Raw genomic sequence first — 11756 nt, 5'->3', positions numbered from 1 at the left:
TCACGTGCCATATAGTATGAGGGCTAAAAGTGTAAGCTACTCTTTTTTTCTTAATGACAGAAGATACAATAGAGCTCGGACTCAGAACTCACTGTTCTAAAATTTTATAAAATAATTAATTTTTAATGAAGATTAAGCTTCTAAAGAACAATGTTCAATGCTTTTTAAATATTAAAACATATATTTGTGATCCATCAAATGTAGCAACTAGGGGTGAAAACAGGGTGTTTAAAGCTAGTTTAAATATGTTTTCAATATATTACATTTTGGTGGTCATAGTTTTATATTCTTTATAAATTAAATACATTAGCATATATCTTATTAAATATTTGATTCTTATTCACTTCTGTTTTATATAGATTTGAATTCTAATATTCTATCAATATCCGCATTGATATCTAACGAATTGAACTCATGTGTTTTTAAAAGCACAAGTCATTAATGTTCATTGATTTTCGATTTTTGGATGAATATTTATAGGATTAGGATATTTATAAGTTCCAATCCTTACCTTTCGGTACTTAGGAATAAGTCAGCGGACCTCAAAGTTGAGCAAAGACCTGACAGAGTATACTGGCGATGAAACTCCGATGGGCGTTTCACGATAAAATCGGCGTACTCTGTGATGAGTTGGGGGGCGGGGGGTGGGTGCTCTTGTAAGATCTGACGACTTCGACTGACGACTTCAAATACCTCTAAAAATCAAAATATTTTGTCGGCTTATTCTCAAGAGGAGAATTCTTACTGCAGATAATTTACTAAAGAGAGGATAGACCGAAGACACTGTTTATGTATTGTGCGGAACCGAAAAAAAAAACTGTAAATTATTTGTTCATATAGTGCATTTTTACAAAATTCTTTTAAGTGATGGATGTGGAGGATGTTCTGCCCAGAAATTTGGAAGACGATATTATTTCAGTTTGGAACAAGTAGACGAGCAAGAAAGGACCGCAGTCAATGTCCAGCAAGCTATCAACTCTAGTAGTCTGCTGGTGGGCTATTTGGAAAATAAAAAATATGACGATCTTCGAAATATCCGCATAGATTCCCTACTAGCTGCCCACAAGTTGAAATCACTAGGAAGTTTTAGAAACATGTTCTTCTAGTAAATCAGCTCCACAATTCTTAGTTTTTTTTTTCACTCTTCCTCGAGTCCATGGATGCCCCATTCTTGCAGCCTAATTCATTTTTTCTATGAATGAAACAAATAGCGTGCTATTTTAGCCTAAAAAATAATAATAATAGTCTCGTTTGAGTGGATGATTGATGAAATAATATAATTTAAAAAGTAAAATTGATCAAAAAGATAAATTTAATAGTTTGAAACTTACGAATGTTTGATATTTTTAAAAGCACAATACTCGAATTCCATACAATGTAAAAAACAAAAATTAAATTGAATATGGATTGTGGACTGAGCGCCAACCGACCGATCCATATCCGAGCTGTTTTCACACGCAAACATTTCCATAAAACCAAAAAAAAAAAAAACAGAAAATTGCGGGCCTGAGAAGAAGAACAATTCCCAAAAAACATGATGGTGGAAAGAAAAACACAAGAAAAGAAAGAGAAAGGAAAGAGAAAAAAGCCAAAAGAAAACATCGAGTATGGGAGGGAGGGGGAGAGGCCGCAACTGTGTCGTCGAGAAGGGATAAAACATCGCTCGCGCGACGCTGAGACGGAGCCCCCACAGATGGGTCGGTTGGGAGGGCAGTGGGCCGCCAGGAATCAAGTTGGTCACATGGAGAGGGCTGGCAGCAGGGGAACATGGAAAAGACCTGCAATGTGTCTGCTTCCTCCTCCCTCCCTCTCTCTCTCTCTCTCTCTCTCTCTCTCTCCTGTTGTTTGCGTTCTCTTTGTTGGCTTAACAATAATAATATTATTATTATATTATAATAATAATAAATAAATGATGGGGGTAAAGTGCGAGGAAGGATGGTCCCAAACCTCCCCAACATTATTGCCACTTGAGCTCCTGTTTGATCTTATCGCATGATGTAGTACTATTTTTGGCTAAAGTATTATTCAAATAGAGTTACTATACTATCGAAAGTATAAAAAGAATCTAATACTTTAGATTTTTTAGCCTCTAAATCAACTCATTTGATCATTTCTAATCTTTGCATTAAAATTATTATCTTGTGGGGATTACTCGACCTTAGGGTACTACTCGATCCTAAAGGAGACCGCAATCATCCTAACCGTAAAATTTTTAATTCAAGGATCAAAAAATCGAAAGCATCAGATTTCTATGCTTTCGATAGCGTAATAGCTTTACACTATAAGCTACCGTTTGGTTCGGAGTTAAGTAAAAACTAGTTATTTCAAGAATAAGATTAAGTTCAGGGGTTAAGGTGGGGTTAGAGTAATTTTGTATTTGGTTAAGAATTAGGTTTAGTTCAGATATAGATAAAATAGTGTTTGGTTGGAGTAGATGGGATAAGAAAAATAGTAGGTAAAATAATATTTTGTTTGGTTGGAATAGTGGAGTTAGCTAACCTCACTCCAAATGGACTATCTCGGATTAGCTCATTTGGGGTGGGATTAGCTAACTCCACCCCCCTAAAATCATGTTTGGAAATAAAATCGGGGTTAAGGGGTTATCCCATCCCTTAACCCCGATAACCCCTTAACCCCGAACCAAACGCAAGCTAAATATATGCACTTTTAGGGACTGTTTGGTTTCTAGAGAAAAATTATACTGTAAATTTTTTTAAAAATTTTTTTACTCGCTTGATTCTAAAAAAAAATTAGTTTTTTTTTTAAAAATTTTCCATATTTCGTAGAAACCTATTGTTTTCGTTTTTCAAATATTTTTTAAAAAATAAAAATACTAGTTTTTCACGGAATTTGAAAGTAGATTTTGCAAAAAGTTAATTTTTTTGAACCAAAGGTACGAAAAACTGAGAAAGATCTTTCACGAAAAACTTTTTTAGTAAACTTTTTGGTAGAAACCAAACAGGCCCCTAGTGGAATTTCTCTAACAAATTCTCTTCTAGCGTTTTTGAAACTCAGAATCCGACTTTATCTTTATGTTACGGTAAAATCTTCAAATATTTTTGCACTCTTATTAATGTTTTAATAGAGATAGCTGCGAAAGAGAAATACTATTTAAGAACTCAGAAGTAGGGCGTAAATCTTATACTCATTCAGTTAACGATTTATAATTCTTAATATTAAAAAAAAAATGACAAACTAGTGAGAAAGTATTAGCTCTTGAGTTAAAAAGTCTCAAATCTTACAATGTGTGAAGTATTGCTCAAACTGCAATGCAAACATGGCTAAACAGAAACATGGTCTGTATACTTCTCAGTTAAACACTTTTAACTCGTGAATTTTATATTGCTGGAATAATAATCCAAACTTAATTAAAATATAATTATAAATAAGTTTAAATTTATGATATATAATTATTCAAAATAAAATTGAATTTATCATCTATTATGATTTGATGAGCTATATATAGTTAGGCATGGATTAATTAGAGAAATAAAATATAAGAGGCATGACTGCATGGGTGTTGCCAAGAATGTAATTAATTATTTTCTATTAATAAAATATTAGTTTAGTTATCTTCTTTCTTCTCGAATATTTTTCTTCCGTATTAGTTTGATTTACTTTAGATCTTGAATTATATAATCGTTGTCTGCACAAATACTAGTTCCAATAATTGGTATATATTAGAAAAAATCACGCTTCCAACATATACATACATCGCACTTTGTCCTTGTTTCAGCCGTTACAGATCATGTAAATGTTCAGATGTTAAATTACTTTTAACCAAAAAACCAACACCAAATTGCAATATCGAGATAGTACAGGGACTACCCACGCATTTTACAGATAATACAAGTTTCTACTCGACTCATGATCACAGAGAGAGATAACAACTGCTTGAGAGGCTCCTGTTTCTTTCTTTTTCTTCATTCGTCTTCAACCATGCTTTGAAATGGGAGTGGCCCCAGCTAGGGTTAGTGTGGGGACTGCAGAGTATTCCGCGTTACCGTGTCGGGGGCCTGCGCCCCCGGTGTCGCTCTCGGGACGAACACGAAAGATACCGATGAACTAGCGCGAAAGCAACTGGTGAAATTTCGAAGATCAGAAAGGTTTTTCTCATGTTGTCCAAGGATAAAATCATTGCATCTTAACATAGCAGAAAGGTAATGTAATCATATTATGAGATAAAAATATGAATGTTTGGTTTGCGATGTTGCTGATACTGTCATATCTGTGTCGCGTTTGATCCGCGCTTTTAATTTGACACGCATTAATTGAGGGTTTTAAGGAATATGTTGATGGGGTTATGACCTTAGTGTGTTGATTAATAGTAGTTTACATTATTACACACTAAGTGACAAAGGTGTGATTTTGTTAGTGGGGACGTGTGATTAAGTTATCATGGGAATAAATATTTGCCTCCATGTGTTGTTAAGATCACGCTTAGTATTGTTAAGGCTATTTGGGCCAGCATATACAATAATCCGTGGAGCCCAAATTAGCCTTGCTATACTTTAGAATGATAATGTTGTTTGATAAAGTTTTATGCAAATAATGTTTTTATAAATACTATGTCTAAGAACCTGTTTGGAATCAGAATGTGTAAAAATTTTTTAGTGCGATTATAAAAAAAGGAGTTTGATTTTTGCTGCTTACAAAGTTTTCATATCTATATTTGGTATCTAATCTGAAAAAGTCACCGAAAAAATCACGTATAGTGTATTCAACTCTAGGTATTTGATCACACTCATGGTCTACCAATTATACAAATTTCTCAAATAAATCACAGAGATATACATAGCAAAATATTGATGCATCCAAATAAAGCATAAATCTGTGTTCTATTTGAATAAATACTTCTTGTGCTATTGAAAACTTCATATTTTTCTATTGAAACTAAGAGTACAATTAAGCTGAGCCAAACATAATAACTTCTTACTAATTTTTGTGTGTTTTCAAATTTAAAATTTACATGAACTATTTGTAATTGGCTTAACCAATCTTTCAAAATTTTGGCTGTTTGATTTGAGTCAATTAACGATATTTTGACTTTACAATTTGAAGCGTCGTTAGTCTTTACTGGTTTAATTAGTATATACTTTATACAATTCTCGAAGCAATAAATTTATTAAAGTAAGTAATTAGTTTAAAATTTAAAGTAAAAATATAGCTGGCTGATCCAAATCAAATAAATTAAAAAATTAAATAGTAAAATCAAATTTTAAAAAAATTAAATATTCGATTCAAAATATTTCATAGCTCAGCATAGTTCCGTGTGCGTTTATGCCTTTGAAAAGTTCTAGTTGAGCAACAATCAACTTGCGAACCAGTTTCGACCACTATAAAAATATACCAACGAAATGCACTGAACATGTAATGCATCCTTTTGCCCCATGGAAATAAAGCTAATGTTTACTTTATATTCCTTTTTCGAGACTCGTAGAACTTTTGAATCTCTATAATTATTCTTTATTTTCGTTCTGTGTGTTCGCGAATGATTCAATGAACAACGGAGCCACTGGATTGAAAACAAGGGTTGATTGCACTAAACAGTCCCCAATCTTTATCGGTTTTTCATTTTAATCCTTAACCTTTATCTTTTAAATTGGATTTGTATCCAATAGTTGGCGTCTAATGGCGGAAAAAAGATTGAAACAAATATTAAAGATTAAAAATCTAATTGCACGAAAAACTTTTTTGAGTAAAAATTGGAGACTACTGGTGCAATTAATCCAACAACAACAAAAAAAAAAAAAGAAAAAGAAATAGCTAACACTCCAGTTTCGTTGAAGCAGTTTAGTGTGGTTTGCGTACACCAAAAGGGCCCAAACCCTGCGTGGAAGCAGCCACGGTATGGTCTCAACATTATACAATCCAAAACAATCCAAAACATCACAGCTCACCCTACCGTGCAACATAATGTAACCCTGTAGATTTCCTTATCTCTTTGGCTTTACTCTCAAGCCCTAATAATTTAGAATAGCCCACCAACTTTAAAAAATAAATAGTAGTAGTAGTAATAATAAGAAGCCACACGAGTCAAAAGACCAGCAGATCCGGGTGAGACCATCTCATCTTCAAACAATGCGTACAGTTTTCTCTTTTTTTTTTCTACAGAAAAGAGTGAAACAAGCATCAAGAGAGTCCAATCTTTTGTGCCCACACCCCACAGAATCTTTCGACAGAGAGAGGTCATCTTCGCTGGCTTTGTCGTCCCACAAACGAAATCACGCCGTACTTAACAGGCTTAATAAACCCACTCCATGTGCTGATTACAGAAGCACTATATATAGATCATTAGAAGTAATGAGCCTGCATTAAGTCCACCATCATAGTAATACTTCAATAACAAGTTCATCTCTCCTTGTCTTCATTACTGCTTGCCTCCACCCTCGGACGATGAAGAGTGCGGCTGCAGGGGTTGCGCTTTCGGCTGCTTTTGGTGATGGCGTCGGCATCAGAAGAAGGCCCGTACCAAAGCGCGGTCAGGTCAAGGGTCGGATCGCGACAACCATTGTACACTCCATTGCTTCGATGCTCTGGAGAGCCATCTACGGCGGACGCATTCTGATCAGAAATCCCTCTTGATGGAAGTCGACAGTACTAGGTTTCAGCAGTTCCGCAGATGTGTGTTATGATGGTGAGTGTAAATCTACCATTCAAGTAACGCGAATTAATATCCAATGTTTTTGTTTTCTTGCACAAAAGAAGGAGAATAATAATGTAGAAAGAATCTATAGAGAAGGATTTATAGTTCTGCGAGTATGAATATCGCGGTCTAGTTGTAAAGAAATGTTTCTACTACTGGTACACACACAAGCAATGTTGATGACGCTTCCACAAAGTCATCAAATAAACTATGGTTCGATTCTTGTCGAATGCTCTGTAGATTTCTGTCTCTGCAGTAGTAAGGCGTCGTCGTCAGTCTCCAGCGGTAGATCTGATGAACTACTTGATGGCTTGGCACCGGCTCCGGCACCGGTAGAAACGAGGTTCTTGAACCAAGTGCCCTGGAACCTGGGGGTGCCTCTGTTTGCATTGCTTGGGGACTCGGGGGTGGCTGGGGATGAATTCGATGCTAGACCAGCCATGAATCTGTACGCCACTTTGCTTGCAGTAACAACTTCTGCCTTAGCTTGCCTAAACTGAAAAGCACCAAGAGTAGCAGCAAACACAAAATCATTTAAGATTTGTCAATGGCAACGGTGAAATCCAAAAACAAAATTATTTAAGAGGACATAAGGTAACACTAGGATGTCAAATTGCAGCAAAATCTAACAAATGGATGCATGTCCAATGCAGATGGATAAGATTCTGCTAGCATTTCAAGTTGTCGCAAATAACATGTTTAAAGTGAGTTCATCTATTATCTCAAAAAAGGTGAGAAAAGATAGAAAATGAGCTTACATCAAAGATTAAACATTCACAAAGAGAAACCATGATCTACCATATTTCATCTAAAACGAACCATTCTCAGACGTAGTGTTGTCAAAAGACGTTAAACAAGGCACAATTATAAATGAAATGGATTACGTCTGTCTTCACAGTCATTAACTCATAAATAATAACAGACCATCAGTAACAACCACCTCTATACAAGTTAACTCCATATAAAGGCTGACAACAAAGTATCCCAAGCTGAAATACTTCCATCCTCTAGACATGAGTTTTTAAGCTAAAAGAGCATCGTATTAAATTTGGTCTGGCAAATGAATGTGATCTCTCAACCAATTCTTTCTACAAATAGAGCATTTAGCAAAGTCCACACATCGCAGAAACACTTGTGCCGGTTTGAATGTTAGAATATGCCATTCAAAATATTTATTCTTGGTTACACAAGAGGCATTTGGTTGATATTTGTTGAGAGACATGAGAAGATGTCTATAAGCGGCCAACAAAGTGATCCTAATTTGTCCTGGATATAATAAATCACCTCATAGATGGACTGCGGAATCCTGAAAAATTAGGATTACTTGGACTCTGTAATGTAGTAAAACGTCAAACCTCTTTTTAATAAGTAATAGAGAAAACCCAAATTCCACATAACTAATCACCATACAGATTGTATCATCATATCTACAAGCCCTAAATCCCTAATCAATTCCAACAAAACTAGAAGGCTTTCAGCCAGGGGATGAATAAATTTTGTGATCCATTCTATGCTGCAAAAAGTACATCTTAAAGGCCTGGATAACAGTTTCCACATGAAAAGTTTGAATTAATAAGATATTATATGTAGGGACAACATCGCAACAATAAAGCATACAAAGTTACAAACACAAAAGGCAAGACTCTGAGTTCCCATGCTTGCAGGAGAATCACTCTAGTTAATTAACAACAAATCTCATCAAAATAAAATTGCAAATTTCAAGAACTGGTGCTATCAATGATAATAGGAATACACAAGCTCATATGTCAGAACTGCACGAATAAGTATGTACCAGTAAATTCTACGCCCCACCATCATAATCTGTGGACAATTTGAATAAATGATGTACACTAACAAGCATAATGGTTAGTCAATTATGTCTTAGGTGGACTTTCTCAAAAAAAAGAAAAAGAAAATTATGTCTTAGGAGGACAAGTTTAGTCCTACCATCAACCTTGCCATAAAACAAAAGATGCAAATATTTGAAATCTCTCAATTATGAGTAATTGATTGAAGATAAAATTCACAAAATTGGCAATATTCTAAGCCATATGATCTGATAATCAAACATTTGATCTTTACTAGGACAACGTAAAACTTCCAAGTCACAAATCAACTGAACAACGCATGGCGACAAGCCTAATCTATGCTGTCTACAAGAATAGAATTGGCTCTTGTTGAAAGACATAAATAGCAAATGCGGCAGAAATTTTGCAGTACACAAAAAAGAAGGATGAGATTCCCACCCGGTATGCTGTATTCCCTGCAACTACCATGGCAGTATCACCAGCATTAGCAAAACGGTTAACCCATCCTGCAAGTTGCAAATGACCACAAAAATTAGAAATGTCCAATCATGAAGCTACAGTGAGTGCCCAATAATTATAACGTAGAGTGGGAACACAAGACATTATAACTAATAGCCCACTCTAGATTGCAAATATAACTAGAAGATAGTATAAAACTACTTGTAGAAGTTGCAAAAATATTTAAAAAAGAACATGCGGCATGCATAAGAATACAGGTGCCATCTTACCACCACAAATGATTTGCTAGTTTTATATGCTATAAGGGTATACACTGACTAGGCAAGTCCACAATTAAAAATACAAGCAAAAGCCAATAGAATTCAAAAGAAAATGGAACTTTGTGAAATGACGGGTTGTACAGTACATGCAGATTCAGACTAAAACACCTTGACAGAAATTCTAGATTTTTTCTGGCTTAGCTTTAAATTTTCCAATAGCATCGCTACACAAACTATTCAATTAAAAACATCAAGGCCATAAGATAAACTGATCATCCTCCTATGCTTTTTCGGAGGGAAGTTGTTCTTCTATTCATTCAGTTCCACCTAAAAGAGTTGAAGACAACAAAACACACAGTGTGCTGCCATCGCATTGACAATATAAAACAACGAGAGGCGAAATGCAGATGCAAAAAGCTATAAACCCTTCTAATGCAGACAAGACTGGCAATAGGGATTGTTAGGTACAAACCAACTGTCACTGCAGCTGAAGCCCTAGAGAACTATGCATTAAAATTGCAATTGAATTGCCGTCAAAGCACCAGCTAATCGTACAACCCTTTATAAGAATCATAGAAAAAAGCTGATTGCGTTCAATATCAGACATGCAAAAAGAATCTGATACATGCCACGACATATATCTAAATAAAACGTCTGTAGAATTATATCAAAAAAAAAATCAGAGTGATATGCACCAAAAACAAATCCCGAGCAATGTGACAGAGGGTAAAGTTCACGGTGTCAAATGCATCTGAAATCAAGGCTGAAACATTCATCACCTGGAAGTTTAGGCACGCCAAGCCTCTCGCAGAAAGCATCACAGAAGTGGTTGCAGTTCTTTGATAGAAGATCATAGGAATTACCAGGCCATTCTCTCCCGAGTTCCCGCAAGATTTGATTCACTTTCAAGATAGAACAGTCGGTCTCTCCTAGCACAATGCACTCACGGTATGTATACATAGGATTTTTACCTGGTGGACAACTAAAAACTCCACTACCATGTTCACAATACCCAAATGACCATTCTTCTTCTCCATATACCTGTTAAGGTGGATGTTCGTTTCAGTCAATCAATACCAAAAAGGAAAATCGAACCAGATGTTCCCTTACTACATTATAAAGATACAAAATTTTGAGGATAATGATCACAATGCATCCAACAGATTGTCACATGAGCAAGAAAAGGTTAAGTACTCTGAGAAAGTGATAATACACTAATCAGAAGCCGGACATCATACACCTTTATGCTGCCCAAGGTCATTATAGTATAGTCTTTATATCTCCTTTTCACGTGCGGAGGGTGAAAACTGAAAGAACAAAATTCTTTTGGTCCTTTTATGCTATGTATTATTGATATTACAACATTGCGCCAATTGTCACGATTGAACTCCATCATCATTCTATTTTTGGAATTGATGCATTATTGATAGTAAATAGCTAACCATATATTTGTTCACAAAAGAGAATGTCTATAAGGAAAGCATCATAGTACTTCACACTATTTGGATCTAATTACAAACAATCGCAAGCTGCGTAAACACTCTTTTCCCTTTTTTATGCTCTTCCCCATTTTTCTAGAAAGTAACAGTAATTTTTACTTTCCCTATCTCACATCAGAAGTTCAAACTGATCCTAGGTTTAGCCTACAAAACCAACAAATAATTGCAAAATACCCAAAATATATATATCCCATCCCCCTTACATTAATATCAAGAATCTCAACGCACATTTCATCAACAATGTTCACAAGTACTCTACGATCTTCTCCCTATGTCCTCGACAAAATCAGCATCACCTTTAAAGGAGATCTCACAAAAGAAACTACCGAGAGTCCTCAAATCGAACTCGAACGATGCTTTAAAAGCCCTAGATCTACCAAACCCTAGAGCAAATTTGAAGCTTCTTGTGGTCTAAAATAAACAAAAAAGCAAAATTGAAAGTTAGGGTTTGGATCGAGAACCTGAACGGCGCTGTGGAAGATCCCGCCGAGGCCGATTCGATCCTTGAAGATGCGATTGATTTGGAGAATCGTACTGTTCGTCTTCTCCGAATCGCTATTCGTCACATCGTACACATGCAACATCACCTCCTTCATCCCTTGCCCCTCTCTCTCTCTCTCTCTCTCTCTCTCTCCCCTCTTCGTCTTCTTCTTCTTCTTTCTTGAGAATTCTAGAATATGGAGAGAGAATACGGCGCCGAGTTTCTAAGAAAACGTTGTATAGAGCTGTGACACGGCGCCGACTTCTCCGCCTGTTTCTTGTTCCCCCAATCCCACCACCACCGACTCCGGCGGCCTCTATTTCTTCTCCGTGTTTTTTTTTTCCTTTTTTTTTTTCCGAGGAGGAGTGAACCGGATCCGCTGAAAGCAAGGTTGTATTATTTAAATCCAACATCGGCACGTGGCTGAATATTAACGGTCTGAAGAAGATTGTGTGTGCGGAGGTTGTACGAAAATGCAACGGTTGGGATTGAAACAAAAATTTTCATCACGACTCGCAAATGATGAAGCGACATCGGAATCGTAATAACGCAGTTAAACCAAGACTACACGTAATAGGGTAAATTGTATGTTTGTTCCTCAAA

At 35.9% G+C, this 11756-nt stretch overlaps 1 protein-coding gene across 1 annotated transcript; it reads right to left on the bottom strand.

Annotated features, from left to right (window-relative positions):
- On the bottom strand, window positions 5779–11505 carry LOC109713659. Its single transcript, XM_020237827.1, has 4 exons — window positions 11134–11505; window positions 9953–10214; window positions 8893–8960; window positions 5779–7142 (listed from the first exon to the last, which is right to left on the bottom strand). The coding sequence occupies exons 1-4, from the start codon at window positions 11266–11268 to the stop codon at window positions 6855–6857; spliced, it is 753 nt and encodes a 250-aa protein (XP_020093416.1). The 5' UTR covers window positions 11269–11505; the 3' UTR covers window positions 5779–6854.

Source organism: Ananas comosus, linkage group 8 (assembly GCF_001540865.1).
Source record: "Ananas comosus cultivar F153 linkage group 8, ASM154086v1, whole genome shotgun sequence".
NCBI classification, from domain to species: domain Eukaryota; kingdom Viridiplantae; phylum Streptophyta; class Magnoliopsida; order Poales; family Bromeliaceae; genus Ananas; species Ananas comosus.
This window is presented reverse-complemented; position numbering and strand designations above follow the sequence as displayed.